Source organism: Nerophis ophidion, linkage group LG03 (genome assembly GCF_033978795.1).
Source record: "Nerophis ophidion isolate RoL-2023_Sa linkage group LG03, RoL_Noph_v1.0, whole genome shotgun sequence".
NCBI lineage: Eukaryota > Metazoa > Chordata > Actinopteri > Syngnathiformes > Syngnathidae > Nerophis > Nerophis ophidion.
In genome coordinates, this window is record NC_084613.1 from 36342980 (window position 1) to 36366098 (window position 23119).

The 23119-nt window shown below is 44.1% G+C and overlaps 1 protein-coding gene across 2 annotated transcripts in view; it reads left to right on the forward strand.

The window, feature by feature from the left end:
• c9orf72 (C9orf72-SMCR8 complex subunit) overlaps window positions 1-23119 on the forward strand; it is an 87815-nt gene that overhangs the window by 25813 nt on the left and 38883 nt on the right. For both annotated transcript variants that reach the window (XR_009806105.1, XM_061895054.1), the window contains exons 5-6: window positions 15226-15298; window positions 17409-17525. Coding sequence is in view for 1 of the 2 variants with exons in the window: in XM_061895054.1 (XP_061751038.1) it covers window positions 15226-15298; window positions 17409-17525 (190 nt within the window). In the remaining variant the exon portion in view is untranslated. The remainder of the gene's footprint in view (window positions 1-15225; window positions 15299-17408; window positions 17526-23119) is intronic.

Here is a 23119-nt window from a genome sequence, read left to right on the forward strand (position 1 = left end):
ATATATATCATATATAATATATGAATAATATAAATATATTCTACATATATTCTACATTTAAGTGCAGTCAAGAAGGAACATATGCATTATACAGTCTGATGGCTGTCGATATGAAGGACCTCTGAGCCTTCCACAAAACGTGCTCATTCTTTCCCCAAGGTACGATTGTAGCGGGTGGGGGGTGTTGTCCATAGTGGCTAGGAGTTTTGCTAGACTTCTCCTCTTTGACACCACCGCCAGAGAGTCCAGCTCCACTCCCACCACGTTACCGGCCTTGTCTACCAACTTTTCCTGTCTGTTTGTGTCCCTCACTGTCAGCCCGCTGCCCCAGCAAGCAAGAAGGCGCCCGCCACCACCGACTCGTAGAACATCTTCAACATCTTTGTACAGACGTTGAAAGATCCTAGCCTCCTGAGGAAGTAGAGGCGGCTCAGTCCCTTCTTGTAGAGGGCCTCAGCGTATTTTGACCCTTCAGCTTGTTGTCCATGTGTACACCGAGGGATTTATAATCCTCTACCATGTCCAGATCGACCCCCCTGATGGAAACAGGGGTCGCTGAAGTACTCCTCCTCCTTCCCAGGTCCACAACCAGCTCCTTGGTCTTCGTCGCATTAAGCTGGAGGTGGTTCTTTCCACACCATGTGACAAAGCCCTCCACCAGTGTCCAGAATTCCTCATCATCACCATGTCTCAATACACACCACTATCGCAGAGTAATCAGAAAACTTCTGAAGGTGGCAGGACTCTGACTGATAGTGGAAATCGATGGTGTAAATGGTGAAGAGGAAGGGGGAGAGGACTGTACCCTGCAGGGCCCCGGTGTTGCTGACCAGCCTGTCAGACACACAGTCCTGCAGTCGCACGTACCGTGGCCTGTCAGTCAGGTAATCTAGCCCAAGCCGTATGGTATTGAAAGCACTGGAGAAGTCAAAAAACATGACCCTCACACTGCTTGCAGGCTTGTCCAGGTGGGTGTGGGCTCGGTTCAGCAGGTAGATGACTGCGTCCTCCACTCCCAGTCGGGGTTGGTAGGCGAATTGGAGTGGGTCCAGGTGGGGCTTGACTCTAGGACGGAGTTGTTCCAGGACCAACCTCTCCATGGTCTTCATGATATGGGAGGTTAGAGCCACCGGCCTGTAGTCCTTTGACGTGCTGGATCGCGTGCACTTGGGGATGGGGACCGCGCATGAGGTTTCCCACAGTGTGGGGACTTTCTGCAGCCTAAGGCTCATGTTGAAGATATGCTGGAGCACACCACACAGCTGTGGGGCGCAGGCTTTGAGCACCCTGGGGCTCACACCGTCAGGACCTGCGGCCTTGCCTGTGTGTAACTTATTTAGCTGTGCATTCAACTGTTCTGCAGACAGACACACTGGGGGGGTCTCAGGTGGTTGGGGGAGAGCGGGGTCATCCTTCTGAGGGTGAGGTGTTAGGTGGGGGGAGGTAGTCATCGGAGTTGGGGGGCTGTGAGGAGGGGAGGGGTGGATTGGTTCGCTGAAGTTGTCAGGGGCCCGGCTGGCATGTTTTTGGGGGGGGGGGGGGGGGGGGGAGCTTGTCACTGCCACTTTGTCAAACCTGTTAAAGAACTGGTTTAGCTCATTGATTGGCCCTCTCTTTGGCTCCGTCCACCCCCTTACCCCCCGACGGTTTGAGGCCGGTGATGGTCTGCATACCTCTCCAGACCGCCTTCATGTTGTTGTCCTTCAGCTTCCTCCTGTAGTTCTCCTTGGCCTCCTTTAGTTTGGTCTTCAACAGCACCTGAACTCTTTTCACCTCCTCTCTGTTGCCAGCATTGAATGCCCTCTTCTTCTCATTCAGTATGGCTTTGATGTCTTTGTCATCACGGCTTGTGGTTTGGGTAGCAGGTGACCGTCTTTGATGGGAAATTTGAGTCAACACAGAAGTTGATATAGTCTGTGATGCACTCTGTGAGCCCGTCAATGTCCTCACCATGAGGCTCCATGAGCACCTGCCAGTCAGTTACCTCAAAACAGCCTTGTAGTGTCTCTTGGACCCCTTCTGACCACCTTCTCACAGTTTTTTTGGTCACAGGCAGTCTTTTGACCAGAGGCACATAACAGGGGTTGAGGTAAACAAGGTTGTGGTCTGACCGACCCAGCTCTGGGAGTGCTATGGAGCTATACACATCCTTGATGTTTGCCTACAGCAGGTCCAGGATCTTATTTCCTCTGGTGTGGCAGCTGACATACTAAGTGAAGTTGGGGAGTGATTTGTCCATAGTTACGTGGTTAAAAACCCCCGAAATGAGGATGAGGGCTTTCGGGTGCTGGGTTTGTAGTCTGGCTATGGAGCTGTGGATGACGTCACTGGCAGCTGCAGCGTTAGCAGAGGGGGGGATTTATATTGCCATCATTATAACATGCGAAATCTCCCTGGGCAAATAATATGGTCTGAGTCCTACAGCTAATATCTCTATATTCAGGTCACAGTGGCGCTCTTTTATTGTAATATGACCGGGATGACAATATTTATTATTAATAAACAAAGCAAGCCCCCCTCCTTTCCGCTTGCCGTTGGTTCGGTCCCGGTCAGCGCGCACCATTTCAAAGCCGTTTGTAGAGACGTTACTATCCGGAACATCTTCGTGCAGCCACGTCTCAGTAAAAACATTAGGCTACACTCACGATATTCTTTCTGACTACCTGCAAGCACCGACAACTCATCCATTTTGTTTGCCAGAGAGCGCACGTTACCCATGACGACGGAAGGAATATATGGCTTATATCTCCTTCGCTCCCTCCTCGCTTCAGCCTTCTTCTGTCTTGAGCGTCTTTCTTTCCCTCGACAGCCACGAGCACCTCCATAAGTCCTTTTTAGCTCCTCCGGGATCTGGTTAGTTAGCGTGGGGTCCGTTAGCTGGATGGTAATAACTGGTGCCGCTAACAACAACTGTTCCCTTGTGTAGCTGAAAGAGCCTCTCCACTGTTGCCCGTTTGAGCTCATCAGTACCATCCCCACCGTCAGTAAGACGAACAAAACACTTCTAAACTGCATGTTTAGAAGGACACGACTTGATAAAAAGTAAATGTAGATTAAATGTAAAAGTATACAAAAGTACAAAATGAGCAAAGACAAAAAAACAAGGACGTAGCGAACTGCAGCAGCAGCCGTCTTGATCGACGCATGCGCACAGATAAGGTTGTGAATCCTCATTTCTCCAAAAAATAGTCCTCTCTGTTGTTTGTTGCCAAGTCTGCCTTTATTAAAACACACACTTATATTTTGTATCTGGAAGTAGGAACACACACTGTTGTTGTAGGTCAGATGAGCACTGTTATGGAAAGGGAAATCAATTTACGAAAGAAGTCCGTCCCGGAATTGATCAGAATTATTAAAATATGATAAATATAGTACAAATTACATATTGTTACAAGATTGTCTGTTACTACATTATATATAGACTTGCAGTGTTTATATAAAACGTTGCTAGAGGGTTTTGAAGTTGTATTAGAGAGCTTTGAAGTGTCCAACGAATACTCCCATTAGCCGCATCTTCAAAGCCTTTTTTAATCATCTTTATAAAATCCTAATTTAAAAAAAAAGAAGTGTGTTCTTGTTTCTCATAATGATTGTGAACAATAGGAAAATTCCAAAAAAAAGTGCAGTTCCTCTTTAACTCTTTCATTTTTAAGACACGATAAAGGCTTGAATAATTTCAAACACTTATTGTTGCAATAACCACGAATAAGTGTTTATCCTACATGTAGTAATCTGTTGTGTAAAGACGAAGCACCAGCAATTAAGGTTTATAGCGGGCGATGTGCGCTCACGCGGCGACGGGAATAATATATTTAACTTACAGTCAGGATCAATGACTCGCCTGCTGATGGCATACCAAGAGTAAAATTGTTATGTATCATCTTTACTTTATCCCAGTTCTGCACATACTGCGATGTGGATCAATGTTAATGCCACACATTTTTGTTTCATTTTTGGTAAGGACTAGTGACTTCCTCACCTGGAAAGGAAAATAATTTTAAATTTCTCCTTTATAACTAACCCTCAGTCCTCCTTTTGATATATGCCATTATAGAGGTTTGATTGGATCACTTGTCCCACCCATCGATAAGACAAAATTAATTATGATTGTATTTTTTTTCTGTCAACATTTTTGGCTCTTTTTTATATGAAACCTAACTAATTGTCAGTAAAAAAATGCAAAACCTAAAACAAATATATAGTTTCAAGTCCAGGGCGGGAATGTTAGCGGGAACGGGGCTGAGTCTGCTAAACAGAAGTGTCATGGTGTTAACTGAAACATCGAGCCAACAGTACAAATTGAGCAGCTTGTTGTTTGGACATACTTCGGCTAGAAAAACAATATTGTCACCCAAAAGGTAGAGTAGTAGTTGTGAGTGGAAAAATTGTGCATTAATTGAAATGGAGGTCAAAGTTTCAATTAATCTTGATTTAGATTTCTGGCGTAAACGCCTAACTCTAGCGGTATGGGATAGCATGAACGGCAGACTTTTTCCTTGGGCCCAATAGAAATATTCAGAATGGAATAGGATAAAACTTAATTTTTGAACAGCCCCTTTGTAGGAGACCTACGATGCAAAACCAACTTTTCTTACCTAATGGCACCTGTTTGTGTATTTGGGACCTGCTTAAGTCCCAATAATTAGAAATAAAACCATGCAGGCATGGTGGAGATATTTATAAAGTAATCTTTTGTTCGAAGACCTCTATGGGAACACACAGGCACTCGGGGTTCCGTTCCTCGGCTACATAAGCTAGCTCTTAGGACGTGGAATGTCACCTCGCTGGGGGGTGTTGCGTTTTGACCCGTTCTTCCTTCGGTCAACGCCCCCAGATTGTTTGATGACACATTAGCTGGTTTTAAATCAATCAGAGACAGAGGTTACTCATTTTGATATTTTATAACCAAAGCGCCTTGGGAGATCAATCGAGATACAACATTTCAAAGCTCGGTCCAAATTGATCTAATCCTAAATTGGCAGTTTCTCCCTCCTCACTCACTCTCACCCACCCCTCTTCTTCTCCTCCCTACTTTGGACAGTTGAGATAACAGATTGTTATGTCTTCATTCACACATTCCAAATTCAAGGTCTATGTAAAAGGCTACACTTTAGCTGTTCTAAAATCTGACTAGGAAATAAAAAGACAACCAAATCCAACAGTCCCCCTTCAGCTCTTCTAAAAAAGATCTCCCAACACAACTACAATACTTCTAAAGCACCTACCTCACATTGAAGTTTTAGCAAGCTCGCACTAAAATAAAGTAATAGTTACAATTGGGAGTCAGATAGAGGGAGTCCACGTTAATGTGGTCATAGTCAGAAAGGGAAACTAGCCATTCTCGAATGTTACCACTTTGCTTAACTGGATGGCCTGAGGGAGGTCGGGGCAATTTGTTCTTCAACAGCGTCACGAGTCAGGTTGGTCAATCTCAATAGATTACAAGAACATAGTGATTGCGTTCTACATTTTTAGTATCAGTCACAGGGAAAATAGCACCAAAGTTAGGAAGGTTCTCGAAACCTGCACAGGATTCACACCACAATTTATATTGTCTTGGGACCCCTCTTGGTTGCCCTTTTACCTGAAAGTAAACACCACCAGGGTTTCTCATCTAATCAAAGGAGCCCCTTACACTCATCCTAGATAGAACATGACGGCGTCGGCAGGAAGTTAAAGAGGCCGATGAAACAGGAGTTACAGGGGGTGTTAATTTGGTACCCACTAGGGTGAGTGGGGTCACCAGTCTAACCATAGCATAATGCCCAACGGCTGACGTCGGGATTCAAATGTACAATCTGTGTTCCCCACAATACCAGAATATGTCAGCCCTTGCCCAAGGGCCTATTTTGGAGCCATCTATCAGTGTGGTGCACCAGGAAGGGTCAATGTCACCCAATTTGTTGGGAGCCGAAGAGGGTCCTATGAATTGAAAACACGTGTAATTCATTTTTTGGGCCACAAGGGGAAGAAGTCGGATGAAATTGTCAACAGGAGGGTACACACTATCCAACAAATTGCACCCTGGCGGCGTGGTTTCAGAAAACAAGGAGATAAGCCAGTTTGGGCCGTTTGTGTCAGTCAACTTAAAAGGGGCGGGGTAAGTGTGGGGGAAAGGACTTTTAGCGGAACAAGCAACACAATCACCCATACTTTGGCGCCCTCTCGAGGACATTAATTTTGATAATCCCTTTAGATTCTTTACCAGTCAGGTCAACCCCTAAAACAACATAAAACGGACTGGGCCAATTGGGAATGACAACCACGTTGGCATTTGTAAGGGCGATGGGGTTCCGGGAACGATCAAAGTTCTTCTGGAAGGTCATCCCTTCCCGAGTAGTTTTGATGTAATACTGGGGCCAGTGGGATTCCAATGCCCTGTGTAGTGGGTTACCTGCTTTCACCAGGGTCACCACACCCTAGAGTATGTATTCTGCTTCCGACACCAATAGCTCAGTGTTGCGTCGTATCAAAAATAGAGGTTACTACCACGGTAATAGCTACTATGTCCCTCGCTATCAATCACACTGCACAGATCAAAAAAATAAGTCTTGCTGTCCCCCTTGATCAAGTCTATTTCAAGTCCTCCTTATGTTTTAAGACATTTGTCAGTCACTGTCGTCAGGAAGGGAGGACTGAGGCACAAGGACATTAGACCAAGCCTAAGTACCAATCTGTCAGGGAATACTGCTGGGTGTAACATCCTGCCTTTCGTCTATCAAAATCAGAGTAATTTAGGTAACTAAACGGGGATAAACATCAAACTTTTCACTTATTGTAGCGACACTAATAGTTATGCTGAAAACAAGTGAGAGAAGTTATATAACATCGAGTGTATAGGTTGATCTCAAGTAATGATAGCTTTGGATATATGAAACAGCAGTTGAGTAGGTCTAGTAGATCTACACGACGGTAGACGGCAGCTCAACGTGGGGAGATCTCTCTCGGCGTCGTCTTCTGGGTTGTGAGGCTATGTGTGTAAGTTCTGCAAGGGGACCGAGTGGGTCCGGTGATGTGGCGATGGCGGCAGTGACATCTGCCAGCCGAAGGGAGTGAGACGTCAGTTCCACGACCTCAAAGGGACCGGTCCACCTGGGCTCCATCCGCTTGCGGTTAATGACCTTGACCCTCTCGACCGGTGGAAGGGAATTTGGTGTGGTGGGCTGTCATCCTCAAATCTGCACAGAGGAACTGGCACATAATTCTGAATTTGCTCAACTTACCAGCTTGGTTTTACACTGATTCCTCCTTCCAGGGGGCGGCTGGACCTGGGAAGGGCTCATCTGTGTGCAGTTCATAGGGTGAAAGACCAGTTTTGTTCATGGACATTCGAGTGGTCATTAAAGCCAATGATAATGCGTCAACCCACTTCAATTTTGTCTGTGCACAGATTTTAGCCAATTTGTTTTAATTCTTGTTCATTCTCTCGACCTTACCTAAAAAGAGGATGGTACACCGAACAAACCCTGTGTTTTAGTCGGAGATCCTTTTCGACCAAAGTTAAGTGAGCATTTTTAAAATGGGTGTCATTTCTGACATAATCTTTTTGGGGTAACAATGTTGGGCTATTAGGTCATTAACAATCCTTTTTATTACTGATTTTGCATCCTCTTTTTAGGTTGTAGTTGCTTCTGGCCAACCACTGTAATTGTCAACGCAAGTCAGCAAGTACCTTTTCTCTTGTACCTGATTGATCATATCAATGAAATTACAAACTTTACCCAGATGTTACCTCACCTCCTCCATATTCCAGATTAATCTACTAAACCACTATCGATGTGCAACATCGTATTTTCAAATTAAATTTAGTTGCATCTTTTTACCCACTGAAAAAATGTTTCAACGACTCCACTTCTCCCTTACCTCGCCCTGACAGCAGTCTTGCCTACATCCAATCATGGCACCTTTTACATTTCTGTTGTGACAACCAAGAGAGTAACCATTGGGAAACTTAGCCACCCTGCTAACCTAAACAATCTCATTCCTATCTTCTCCTAATCAAAGCCAACATCGAAGCTTGTCAATAACTTCATCAGTATGGGTTTGTTGAATGTCAGGTCTCTAAATAACAAATACTTTTTAGTCAATGATTTTATTACCTCGTTCTCAATTTGACTTTGTTTTTAACTGAAAAATGTTAAAACTATGGAAATTGTCAGAGTCGGGTGATTGTCGATTTTTTTTTTTTTAAGGAGTCTGACTCCACCCTCAACTCCTCCCCCTTCTGTTTCTGAAGAAGGGACATCAAAGGTGTTTTTAATACTTTTACTTTCAGAAACATCTAAGAAAAAGTTTAGCTGATAAACAAGTAAATTATTCAACCTGGTGAAGGCGACAAAATATGCTTATATTCATATTGACATAAATGCTAGAAAAACACCAACCTTATGGCGGATGCTTTTGCAATAGTAATTTGACATTCTATCACACCGGGTGGCCGCGTTAATTCGTTAAGTCAAGCTCATGTTGTAGAAAGTTGAATGATGCGGACACGTTTGTTGCCGAATACTTTCTATTAAACTTCAGTCTTGACTACTTTGTGCATGTAATAAGCAACTATAATTATTTGATATGCTTAAATTTCATGTGTAGTTTTAGCTCAGCTGTTGTGTAGCTGCTAGCTCCTTGTAGCCTACAGCCGCGGTGTCCAAAGTGCAGCCCATAGCTATGTGTTTAACAGACAACTGAAACAATTAATAATGTGGTATTTGTGTGGTATCATCATTGGACCTAAGTCTTTAGTTTCCGTAGGGGGGACAGAGAGCCAGGGAACAATGTGGGACAGCATTGGTGTCTATCATATTCCGTGGTAGTTGTTGCAAAGATATGTCAACGTGAGTAGCCACACTTTGAGTTCCAACATATACTATATATATATATATATATGATTGATTGATATATAAAAAGGAGTCAAAGGCCTCCTGATATGTCGTCTACTTGTGATCATAACAAATGGCGGGTCAGGTGGTGGTGCACACGGAAACAGCTCAGTCAGCCAGGGTTCTCACTGATAGAACAGTTGCAGCAGGAGTTGAGGTACTCAGCAGGCGCCAGCCATGTTTGGTGCTCCAGGCTGTGGTATGAGCTCATGCTCATGGAGGTGCCTTGATAGTGGTGCCGCAGCTTGGTGGCCACACCGTCAGGTAACACCAGGAAGGTCCCTTCTGTGCGATATTGAATGTCAGGGCACAGTTTGTAAAGCAGGTCATTACCAAGCAGGCACGGTGTGTTCAGGTCGACCACGAAGGGGTGCTTCAGTGTGTGTCCAGCAATTTGAACGGGAAGCGTTTTGGTGACAGGTAACCTTCTTGTGACCTCAGCGAAGCCTTTGACCTTCAAAAGGGAAGCACACAGTTTCTTTGGTACCTTTGCATTCAGAAATGAGTGGGTGGCACCAGTGTCAATCACGAACTGATAACATTGTCCATTGACACTTATGTCCAGCAGAGGTCTGTTTGTATCCCCTTCTGGGCGTCCAGCTGTGGGCACAGGCGAAACAGTTTCCACCCCGGATTGACCTTGAAGCACCGCGTTGTCCACCATCCGAGTCCATCTGTCTGGTCTCTTATCTGTTGCGGATTCTTTTCTCCACCTGCTGGAACTCAAAAGGAAGGTCACCCACTGCTGAATATACTTTAGCTGATTTTTGTCCTTTCGGTTCTTTTGACATTTTTTATTTTACAGTGATTTGAAAATTAAGGAGTCGTTTCCTTGTTACTCTGTCATCCGTCTTATCATCGTCATCCTGCTCAGCCCAATTATGCATATCACGTTTTAAAACCACAACATTAATTGTCCCATTAAATGTTAATCAATACCCCTATTTCAACGATTTATACGCATTACTTTATGTATATTTAAGTAGCTTTTCTAAATCAACTAAAGATTATATAAGAATCCTTTGAACTGCACAAGCGTTGGCTTATCTATAAGTTAATGAGACTATCGTTTGTGTCTATCAGTTAGTTAGTTGTGCATTCTGACTTTCTGTCGTGTGTGATATTCTACAAAATAAGGGCATGTGTTTATTCTCATTCGTCTAAAACTATCAATGTGACACACACACACACACACACCTATTTGTGTGCGCGAACGCACATTCCAAGAGATAAGGCGGAACACGCTCAAAGATGCCCTTGTTTCTAAGACAACTCTTATCTCACGGCTAACCCAGAAGCGCAGCTGCATCCTATCAACCCTTAGTAACTGCAAACAACATTTATCATTCACTCTGACCTTCACAAACTGGCCCTGTGTAAGTGAAGTCACTGGGCCTCCCTGCTTCGGTTGCTGCCCCCGCGACCCGACCTCCGATAAGCGGAGGAAGATATTTAAATAGATGGATCACTCACTCATACGATTTCTGAACTAAGTATTATAAAAACAACAATAAAACACAAATGTATTTAAGTTTTAGGAGTTAACAACCAGCCATACAAACAAACAAATGCAGTGAACCCCCAACAGCATACGCTGACACACGAACACCATCAATACCTTCATTTGTCACATTCTCTTCCTTACTTCGACTTGCTTTTTCATTTTCAAACCACATCCTGTATCTATCTCTTCAGACTCTTTCTATTTCTATTCTTCTCTCCTAGAAACCATTTACGTAAGGTTTTCACCATCCATTCTCTTCACCTTCAAACCTCTCTTGCTCTCTCTGTCTACATTCCACTTTACCATAAAACTTCGAGTTACTTTTTTTAATTTACCAAACGTTTCACTACTTTACGAGTGTTGTAAACACCCTCTTACCCCTTTCAAGAAAAGTTCTCTTTTTTATTTTCTCTCTTTTGTCTTCTTTTTTTTTATTTTTATTTTTTTATTGTCGACAACAGTACATTCAATTTTTCATTAAGCTGTAACGATTGATCACATTTTCCCAGCCGCCATTACGTTCCTCTCTGTCACACTCCTTTGCCATTGTGTCTTTTTCCTTAGTTTTAACGCACACCTTAGTGCCGCAGGGATCTCTCAACCGGGAACTTTATTGTACTCTTTACAAATGGCCTCCAACCTCGGAATTTGTCATGTGGCATAGAAGGGCCTCCACCCTTACGGTCCGTATTTTCCGTGCACACGTTAATGTCACTTGGATCTCACAACCGGGGAGTATTTACTATCCACACAACGGTTATCCGTCCCGTTACTCTTTTAGGGGAGACCAATTCCCCAGGGCGAGCCACACCCGACTATTTGCCTACTCGTCAGTGAAGCAGCCCGTCACGGTAATCTAGACACAATGCCTTGAGTTGACCACTTATTTTCAAGTATTATGTAATGGCGGACAAGGCAATAATGCAACCAACCTATCAAAATCAGCACCCCGTCTCTGTGGTATATAACAGTGTTTGACTTACAAGACTTTTGGACAGACTCCTAATGCAGATTTTAGAAAAAGGCACTGCTTACCTTGATGTTGGCCAAGTGAGTCTGTCCGTAAGTTTGCAAGAGCAGTCCAATTTTCAGCGTGTCATCCCGGACGAGCCCCCAAATTGTTGCGTTTTGACCCGTTCTTCCTTCGGTCAACGCCCCCAGATTGTTTGATGACACATAAGCTGGTTTTAAATCAATCAATGAGGTTACTCATTTTGATATTTTATAACCAAAGCGCCTTGGGAGATCAATCTAGATACAACATTCCAAAGCTCGGTCCAAATTGATCTAATCCTAAAATTGCAGTTCCTCCCTCCTCACTCAACCTCACCCGCCCCTCTTCTTCTCCTCCCTACCTTGGACAGTTGAGATAACAGATTGTTATGTCTTCATTCACACATTCCAAATTCAAGGTCTATGTAAAAGGCTACACTTTAGCTGTTCTAAAATCTGACTAGGAAATAAAAAGACAACCAAATCCAACAGGGGGAAGGGGCCTGAGCTAGTGCACGAGATGAAGTTCTGGCTGGATATTGTCAGACTCACTTCGATGCACAGCAAGGGCTCTGGAACCAGTTCTTTCGAGAGGGGCTGAACTCTCTTCCACACTGGCGTTGCACACATTGAAAGGCGACGAGCTGGTGTAGCAATTGAAAGCCTGCACGTTAGAGTTCAACCCAGTGGACGAGAGGGTAGCTTCCCTCCGCCCTCGGGTGGGGGGGACGGGTCCTGACCGAGTACCCACCCTTTTTAGATACAATCGAGGGAGTACTGGAAAGTGTTCCCCCGGGTAATTCCCTTGTTCTACTGGGGACTTCAACGGTCATGTTGGCAATGATACTGAAACCTGGAGAGGCGTGATTGGGAAGAATGGCCGCCCGGATCTGAACCCGAGTGGTGTTTTGTTATTGGACTTTTGTGCTCGTCACAGATTGTCAATCACAAACACCATGTTCAAACATAAGGGTGTCCATATGTGCACTTGGCATCAGGACACCCTAGGCCGCAGTTCCATGATCGACTTTGTAGTTGTGTCATCGGATTTGCGGCCTCATGTTTTGGAAGAGAAGGGCGGAGCTTTCTACAGATCACCACCTGGTGGTGAGTTGGCTGCGATGGTGGGGTAGGATGCCGGACAGACCTGGCAGACCCAAACACATTGTGAGGGTATCCTGGGAATATTTAGCAGAGTTTCCTGTCAAAGAGAGTTTCAATTCCAACCTCCGGAAGAACTTTGAACATGTCACAAGGGATGTGCTGGACATTGAGTCTGAGTGGACCATGTTCCGCACCGCTATTGTCGAGGCAGCTGATTGGAGCTGTGGCCGCAAGGTTGTTGGTGACTGTCGTGGCGTTAATCCTAGAACCTGTTGGAGGACACTTGTGGTGAGGGATGCCGTCAAGCTGAAGAAGGAGTCCTATCGGGTTCTTTTGGCTCATAGGACTCCGGAGGCAGCAGACAGGTACCGACAGGCCAAGTGGTCTGTGGCTTCAGCGGTCACAGAGGCAAAAACTTGGACATGGGAGGAGTTCGGGGAAGCCATGGAAAACGACTTCCGGACGGCTTCGAAGCGATTCTGAACCACTACCCGCCGCCTCAGGAAAGGGAAGCAGTGCACCATCAACACAGTGTATGGTGCGGATGGTGTGCTAGTGACCTCTTTTGCGGATGCTGTGGATCGTTGGAGGGAATACTTCGAAGACCTCTTCAATCCCACCAACACGTCTTCATATGAGGAAGCAGTGCCTGGGGATTCTGTGGTGGGCTCTCCTATTTCTGGGGCTGAGGTTGCTGAGGTAGTTAAAAAGCTCCTCGGCGGAAAAGCCCCGGGGGTGGATAAGACCTGCCCGGAGTTCCTTAAGGCTCTGGATGGTGTTGGTGCTGTCTTAGTTAACAAGACTCTGCAGCATCGCTTGGACATCGGGGGCGGTACCTCTGGATCTGCAGACCGGGGTGGTGGTTTCTCTCTTTAAAAAGGGGAACCGTAGGGTGTGTTTCAACTATCGCGGGATCGCGCTACTCAGCCTTCCCGGTAAGGTCTATTCAGGTGTACTGGAGAGGAGGCTATGCTGGATAGTCGAACCTCCAATCCAGGAGGAACATTGTGGTTTTCATCCTGGTTGTGGAACGGTAGACCAGCTCTATACTCTCGACAGGGTCCTTGAGGGTGCATGGGAGTTTGCTCAACTAGTCTACATGTGTTTTATCGACTAAGAGAATCCATTCGACCATGTCCCCCGGGAAGTCCTGGGGGGGTGCTCAGAGAGTATGGGGTATTGGACTGTCTGATTGTGGCGTTTCGCACCCTGTACGATCAGTGCCAGAACTTGGTCCGCATTGCCGGCAGTAAGTCGGACACGTTTCCAGTGATAGTTGGACCACGCCAAGGCTGCCCTTTGTCACCGATTCTGTTCATAACTTTTATGGACAGAATATTTAGGCACAGTCAAGGCGTTGAGGGGATCTGGTTTGGTGGCTGCAGGATTAGGTCTCTGGTTTTTGCAGAAGATGTGGTCCTGATGGCTTCATCTGGCCAGGATCTTCAGCTCTCACTGGATTGGTTCGCAGCCTATTGTGAAGCAACTGGGATGAGAATCAGCACCTCCAAGTCTGTGTCAATGGTTCCTGCTCGGAAAAGGGTGGGGTGCCATCTCCGGGTTGGGAGCAGACCCTGCCCCAAGTGGAGGAGTTCAAGTACCTTGGAGTCTTGTTCACGAGTGAGGGAAGAGTGTATCGATCCGTTGTGGTGAAGAAAGAGCTGAGCCAGAAGGCAAAGCTCTCAATTTACTGGTCGATCTACGTTCCCATCCTCACCTTTGGCCATGAGCTTTGGGTTATGACCGAAAGGACAAGATCACAGGTACAAGCGGCCAAAATGAGCTTCCTCCGCCGGGTGGTGGGGCTCTCCCTTAGAGATGATTAGATGATTAGATGATTAGAGATGATTGGGACGGCGTGGCGCAGTGGGAGAGTGGCCGTGCGCAACCCGAGGGTCACTGGTTCAAATCCCACCTAGAACCAACCTTGTCACGTCCGTTGTGTCCTGAGCAAGACACTTCACCCTTGCTCCTGATGGGTGCTGGTTGGCGCCTTGCATGGCAGCTCCCTCCATCAGTGTGTGAATGTGTGTGTGAATGTGGAAGTAGTGTCAAAGTGCTTTGAGTACCTTGAAGGTAGAAAAGCGCTATACAAGTGAGAAAAGAAAAAAAAACATGTCAGCGGATATCTCCACATATGGTAAAGTTTTACCCAAAAAGCTTTGCACGAGTCCGCCATTGTAGTCCGACATTATAGTCAATAAGTTCCTTATTTTTCTCTAGCCTCTTGTCGTGGGGCAGACTGTCTCGTAAATGCACATGCATCCTCCGCTGTTGTCTTTTTTAATACAAAGTAGCATATAGTTTCAATTTATAACTGTCAGACTCGATATGGATACTCTAAAAACTACAACATAGCTGACGGGGATAAGACACAGTCAAAGTGGCGCCACGAAAATAAGACCGCCGATAAAACAGCGCATCCTGAAGAGACGGTCAGAAAGCAGTTTGAAGATGGTCTGTAAAACATAATCAAGGCAAATTTTGACCAAAGAACCACCATTACATGTTCTGTAGACCACAAGGAAGTGTTGTAAATGCGGACAAAAAATATCATATGAATATAAAGCATGTGTTTATCAAGCATGTATATTAGTTGACATGAACTTCTTACCTGTTACTGTACCATCTTATGTTCCCTTCTATAAAAACATTTTCATAAACCTGAAACAATATCATCTATAAAAAGAGTAATTGCCATGCAGCAATTGGGTCTAATCTGCACATTTCATCTCTGTGGTTCAGGTCCATCAGCTCACATTTCCAGACTTGTGGATGTTCAATAGTGGTTGGAAGCAACCCAGAGAAAGTAAACAAGGTACATTTTTCAGATGAATGGCTGCACACAGACAAACTTGTAATTCCTTTACATTCAGTTATTTAATGTGTTATTTGTGCCCAAAATGTATTTTCATAGTCAGGGTACTGCACATGTGCTGTATTAATATTAAACATTTACATTTTAAATAGCTAAATATATAAAATATGCATGTCTTTAAATTTACATTGGTTAACAAGAAAAAAAACCCTGTAAAGTTGGCACGTTGTGTAAATTTCATGACCATAAATCAAAAACAGAATACAATGATTTGCAAAAAATGTTCAACCTATATTAAATTGAATACACTGCAAAGACAAGATACTTAACATTTGAACTGGTAAACTTTGTTATTCTTTGCAAATATTGTCTCATTTGGAATTTGATGCCGGCAACATCTTTCAAAAAAAGCTGGCTCAAGTGGCAAAAAAGTCTGAGCAAGTTCAGGAATGCTCATAAAACTTTTTTGGAACAGCCCAGAGGTGAACAGGCCTAATGGAAACAGGTGGGTGCCATGACTGGATATAAAAGTAGCTTCCATGAAATGCTCAGTCATTTACAAACAAAGATGGAGCGAGGGTCACCACTTGGTTAACAAATGTGTGACCAAATTGTCCAACAGTTTAGAACAACATTTCTCAATGAGCTATTGCAAGGAATTTAGGGATTTCGCCATTTACGGTCCGTAATATCATCAAAAGATTCAGAGAATATAGAGAAATCATTCCAAAACCAACATTCAATGCCGTGACCTTTCATCTCTCAGGGGGTACTGCATCCAAAAGCAACATCAGTGTGTAATGGATATCACCACATGGGCTCAGGAAAACTTTAGAAAACCACAGCCAGTAACTACAGTTGGTCGCTACATCTGTAAGTGCAAGTTAAAACTCTACTATGCAAAGCCAAAGCCAATTATCAACAACACCCAGAAACGCCGCCGGCTTCGTTGGTTCCGAGCTCATCTCAGATGGACTGATGCAAAGTGTAAAAGTGTTCTGTGGTCTGACAAGTCCACATTTCAAATGTTTTGGGGAAACTGTGGACGTCGTGTCCTCCCGAACAAAGTGGAAAAGAAGCATCTGGACTGTTATAAGCGCAAAGGTCAAAAGCCAGCATCTGTGATGGTATGGAGGTGTATTAGTGTCCAAGGCATGGGTAACTTACACATCTGTGAAGGCACCATTAATTTTGAAAGGTAAATACAGGTTTTGGAATGACATATGTTGCTATCCAAGCAACGTTATCATGGATGCCCCTGCTTTTTTCAGCATGCCGAGAAAAGAAGCATCCGGACCGTTATAGGCGCAAAGTTCATAAGCCAGCATCTGTGATGGTATGGAGGTGTATTAGTGCCCAAGGCATGGGTAACTTACACTTCTGTGAAGGCACCATTAATGCTGAAAGGTACATACAGGTTTTGAGGAACATATGTTGCTATCCAAGCAACGTTATCATGGATGCCCCTGCTTATTTCAGCATGCCATAGTAAAAGAGTGCGGGTACTAGTCTGGCCTGCCTGTAGTCCAGACCTGTCTCCTATTGAAAATGTGTGGCGCAGTATAAATACCACAACGAAGACCCCGTACTGTTGAACAAGTTAAGCTGTACTTTAAGCAAGAATGGGAAAGAATTCCACCTGAAAAGCTACAAAAATTGGTCTCCTCAGTTCCAAAACGGTTACGGAGTACTGTTGAAAGGAAAGGCCATGTAACAGTGGTAAAACTGGCCCTGTGCCAACTTTTTTGCATTGTGTTGCTGCCATTAAATTCAAAGTTAATGATTATATTAAAAAAAAAAAAAAACCTTTCTCAGTTCGTTTCGAACATTAAATATCTTGTCTTTGCAGTGTATTTGATTGAATTGAAGTCGAAAAGGATTTGCAAATCATTGTATTCTGTTTTTATTTACGATTTACACTCTTGCCAAATTCACTGGTTTTGGGTTTTGTACTACCACCACAGAAGGCTGTCTAACTTTTATCTGCTACACCTGCCTTAATATGCTTACAGAAAGCAGGAAGTGACACCCTTAAATTCAATACATTCACTTGTTGATTATAGTGGAGTAAGCTGTGTAATTAATTTTCTCCAAAAATATTTTCTTGTAGATCGTGCGGACGCTCTGCCTTTTCCTTACTGCTGCTGAGAAGAAATGTTCTCGCCTTTGCAAGGTGGACTCATCCTTCAAATATGACACAGGCCTGTTTGTTCAGGGTTTGCTTAAGGTAACCAACATCTAACACTTCCTTCCTTTTTTTTAGACATAACTCATTTGTGCTCTGTCAAGGTATTTTTGTTTTCTAATGTCAAAAATAGCTGTTATAAGGCCCACCACATTATTTTATGTGGTGGGTAAAGTACTTCAGTAAAGTACTTCATCTTGTCTTACTAAATGTACAAACCCCGTTTCAATATGAGTTGGGAAATTGTGTTAGATGTAAATATAAACGGAATACAATGATTTGCAAATAATTTTCAACCCATATTCAGTTGAATATGCTACAAAGACAACATATTTGATGTTAAAACTGATGTACATTTTTTTTTGTTGCTAATAATCATTAACTTTAGAATTTGATGCCAGCAACACGTGACAAAGAAGTTGGGAAAGGTGGCAATAAATGCTGATAAAGTTGAGAAATGCTCATCAAACACTTATTTGGAAAATCCCACAGGTGTGCAGGCTAATTGGGAACAGGTGGGTGCCAGGATTGGGTATAAAAGCAGCTTCCATGAAATGTTAATTAATTCACAAACAAGGATGGGGCGAGCGTCACCAATTTGTAAGCAAATTGTCAAACATTTTTAGAACAACATTTCTCAACGAGCTATTGCAAGGAATTTAGGGAGTTTACCATCTATGGTCCGTAAAATCATCTAAAGTTTCAGAGAATCTGGAGAAATCACTGCACGTAAGCCATGATATTACGGACTTTGATCCCTTAGGCGGTACTGCATCAAAAACCGACATCAATGTGTAAAGGATATCACCACATGGGCTCAGGAACACTTCATAAAACCACTGTCAGTAACTACAGTTGGTCGCTACATCTGTAAGTGCAAGTTAAAACTTTACTATGCAAAGCAAAAGCCATTTATCAACAACACCATGGAACGCCGCCGGCTTCACTGGGCCCGTGCTCATCTAAGATGGACTGATGCAATGTGGAAAAGTGTTCTGTGGTCTGACAAGTCCACATTTCAAATTATATTTGGAAACTGTGGACGTGGTGTCCTCCGGAACAAAGAGGAAAATAACCATCCAGATTGTTATAGGCGCAAAGTTGAAAAACCAGCTTCAGTGATGGTATGAGGGTGTATTAGTGCCCAAGGCATGGGTAACTTACGCATCTGTAAAGGCACCAATAATGCTGAATGGTCCATACAGGTTTTGGAACAACATATGTTGTCATCCAAGCAACGTTATCATGGACGCCCTTGCTTATTTCAGAAAAACAATGCCAAGCCATGTGTTAGCACACCGTGGCTTCATAGTAAAAGATTGTGGGTGCTTTCCTGGCCTGCCTGCAGTCCAGACATGTCTCCCATCGAAAATGTGTGGCGCAATATGAAGCCTAAAATACGACAGCGCAGACTGTTGAACGACTGAAGCTCTACATAAAACAAGAATGGGAAAGAATTCCACTTTCAAAGCTTCAACAATTAGTTTCATCAGTTCCCAAACGTTTATTGAGTGTTGTTAAAATAAAAGGTGATGTAACACAGTGGTGAACATGCCCTTTCACAACTACTTTGGCACGTTTTGCAGCCATGAAATTCTAAGTCAATTATTATTTGTAAAAAAAAAATAAAGTTTATGAGTTTGAACATCAAATATCTTGTCTTTGTAGTGCATTCAATTGAATATGGGTTGGAAGGATTTGCAAATCATTGTATTCTGTTTATATTTACATCCAACACATTTTCCCAACTCATATGGAAATGGGGTTTGTATTTATCCTTCCGTTTTGACAGAAAAAATACAAGTACTCCATGCAATTGTATACATTGGTATTTGATATTATAATACAATGTAACGGATATTATACTATCATCTTTTTTTCTTAAAATTAAAATAAAATACTTACTCAAATATCTGCTTGACTTATGTACAAACTCCGTTTCCATGAGTTGGGAAATTGTGTTAGATGTAAATATAAACGGAATACAATGATTTGCAAATAATTTTCAGCCCATATTCAGTTGAATATGCTACAAAGACAACATATTTGATGTTCAAACTTATAAACTTTTTTTGTTGTTGCAAATAATCATTATTTTTTTATTTCATGCCAGCAACACGTGACAAAGAAGTTGGGAAAGGTGGCAATAAATACTGATAAAGTTGAGGATCGCCCATCAAACACTTATAAGTAACATCCCACAGGTGTGCAGGCTAATTGGGAACAGGTGGGTGCCATGATTAGGTATAAAAACAGCTTCCCAAAAAATGCTCAGTGTTTCACAAGAAAGAATGGGGCGAGGTACACCCCTTTGTCCACAATTGTGTGAGCAAATAGTCAAACAGTTAAAGAACAACGTTTTTCTCAAAGTGCAATTGCAAGAAATTTAGGAATGTCAACATGTACGGTCCATAATATCATCAAAAGGTTCAGAGAATCTGGAGAAATCACTCCACGTAAGCGGTTCGGCCGGAAACCAACAGTGAATGACCGTGACCTTCGATCCCTCAGACGGCACTGTATACGAAACCGACATCAATCTCTAAAGGATATCACCACATGGGCACAGGAACACTTCAGAAAACCACTGTCACTAAATATATTTCGTCGCTACATCTGTAAGTGCAAGTTAAAGCTCTACTATGCAAAGCGAAAGCCATTTATCAACTACATCCAGAAACGCTGCCGGCTTCTTTGGGCCTCAGATCATTTAAAATGGACTGATGAAAAGTGTTCTGTGGTCTGACGAGTCCACATTTCAAATTGTTTTTGGAAATATTCGACATCGTGTCATCCGGACCAAAGGGGAAGCGAACCATCCAGACTGTTATGGACACAAAGTTCAAAAGCCAGCATCTGTTTTCGTATGGGGGTGCATTAGTGCCCAAGGCATGGGTAATTTACACATCTGTGAAGGCACCATTAATGCTGAAAGGTACATACAGGTTTTGGAACAACATATGCTGCCATCTAAGCGCCGTCTTTTTCATGGACGCCCCTGCTTATTTCAACAAGACATTGCCAAGCCACATTCAGCATGTGTTACAACAGCGTGGCTTCGTAAAAAAAGAGTGCGGGTACTTTCCTGGCTTGCCTGCATTCCAGACCTGTCTCCCATCGAAAATGTGTGGCACATTATGAAGCCTAAAATAAGACAGCGGAGACCCCGGACTGTCGAACGACTGAAGCTCTATATAAAACAAGAATGGGAAAGAATTCAACTTTCAAAGCTTCAACAATTAGTTTCCTCAGTTCCCGACTGTTTATTGAGTGTTGTTAAAAGAAAAGGTGATGTAACACAGTGGTGAACATGCCCTTTCCCAACTACTATGGCACGCGTTGCAGCCATGAAATTCTAAGTTAATTATTATTTGCAAAAAAAAATTAAGTTAATGAGTTTGTGTCGAGTTACTTAATTAATACGCGAGTCCGGCTGTACTTTGTAACGTGGATACATTTATTTGCCCAGTCACACGTGTCACCTCTCTAGCTCACTCCCACTGTGTCTCCCGCTCCGTCGCACACTCGTGACGTCACAGCCTGTCGACTCTGTAGTTCTCTCATAATAGAATCACACCACATCTCCCCTTTCTAGAATCAATGGGTAGACAGCCATTGATTCAACAGACCTTGAGGATTATTCTTCCTCGTGGTTGGAAGGTCTGCTCCTATATGGGCTGTACCAAACAATCAAACACACACACATATTTTACCCTTAGAACAATCCACTTCAATATCAATACTCAGACATCCCTCCTATAATAATCCTGTACTGTCCTCAACCTAAGCCCTGCAACTGACTTGAACATTTACAATACAATAAAACATATCCAAAACACTCCAATTACACTTTTCTGTTTTTTTTCCCCACATACAGTAACATTCTTTTTTTTTTTTCATTAGAGTCTCTGTAATGTCTCTAGGAAACAAAATTATAGGTCCAACCTAGTTGGTCTTACCACACCCCTCTCAGACCTGGTTCTAGGAGTAGGAGTAGATGGAGGTTCTGGAACACTCTGCTGCGATGTTTCTGCTGAAGGTTGTTCCGGAACGCCCCCTAGGAACGGCTCTGCTGTACCACGGCCACTCTGCTCCAGCGAGGGTCCCATAAGGATGAGATGACGACGGTTCCGTCTGATGGTCCCCTTGGGTCCTTCCACCAGATACGATCGTGGAGTGGTGTGATGTCCAATGATAGCTCCTGCGTTCTTTTGGTCCTTGATCCACACGTCCTGTCCCGGATTCAGTCTGTCAAGATTCATTGCACGATGCCGCAGGTTGTAGCGTTGTGCATCTTTTGTCCTCTTCTCCCCTTCTTTCAACCTAACAGCTTCACTATCTGGAAGAGCAGGATTTAGTAAAGCAGGAAGGATAGGCACTGTTGTGCGGAGTCTCCTCCCCATGAGAAGCTGCGCTGGACTATACCTATTGTCGAGAGGTGTTGCCCTGTAAGCGAGCAAAGCAAGATAGGGGTCGTCTGCTTTCTTTAGGAGACCTTTCACCGTCTGTACTGCACGTTCAGCTTCAGCGTTACCTTGAGGATATCTTGGGCTACTGGTAACGTGACGGAATCCATAAGACTCTGCGAACTCGGCGAAGCCTGCTCCAGAGAACTGGGGCCCTCCATCCGAAACGAGAAGATCCGGGATTCCATGACGTGCATAAATGGATTTTAGGTGTTGGATTACATCGTTTGACTTTGTGGAGGTCAGCAAAGCAATCTCCACGTACCTTGACATGTAGTCCACTACCAGCAGGTAGGTCTTGGTACCGAGCATGAATAGATCAGCTCCTAACTTCTCCCATGGTCGCCCCGGGTCTGGTGACGACATCAGAGGCTCCCTGTGGTTCTGTCTCTCCTTACAGCATGTTTGGCAGTTGAGAACCAATTCAATCAGCTGCTGGCTCAGCCCGGGCCACCATTGTGACTGTCGTGCCCGCTGTCTACACTTCACCACGCCTTGGTGTCCTTCATGCAATTTGGCGAGTACATCATTCCTCATTGTTGAAGTGATGACAAGCCTGTGTCCCTTCAGCAAGACACCATCTTGAACTGTTAGGAACGCCTGTTCTGCCCTGTACAGCCTGAGTGCTGGTTCTTTGGAACCGTGTGCTGGCCAGCCTTCGGCACACAGCTGCATCACCTGTGCACACACACTGTCTCTCTGCAGCTGCTCTCTCAGCTCCTCCAGGTAGTCAGCACTTGCAGGTAAGTTTTCCAGTACCATGTCCACATATATGTTGGTTTCTTCAAACAGCTCTTTGTCCGCTGCTGTCTCCTCTCTCTTAACAGGAGCTCGTGACAATGTATCAGCTGTCCACAGACACTTTCCTGGCACATGAGACATAGAGTACGAATAGCGCATCAGACGCATTCTGAAGCGTTGGATCCGTGGAGGTAGAGCATCCAGTGCTTGAGACCCCAGAAGAGTCAGGAGAGGCTTGTGGTCCGTCTCCATCTGGAAATGTTTCCCGATGAGAAAGTTGCGAAACCTCTCACAGGCCCAGGTCAGTCCCAAAGCTTCTTTCTCTACTTGCGCGTATCTCTGCTCTGTTGGTGTGAGAGACCGCGACATGTAGGCCACTGGCCTCCACTCTTCGTCCCATTTTTGTAGCAGGACGCCTCCCAACCCGTA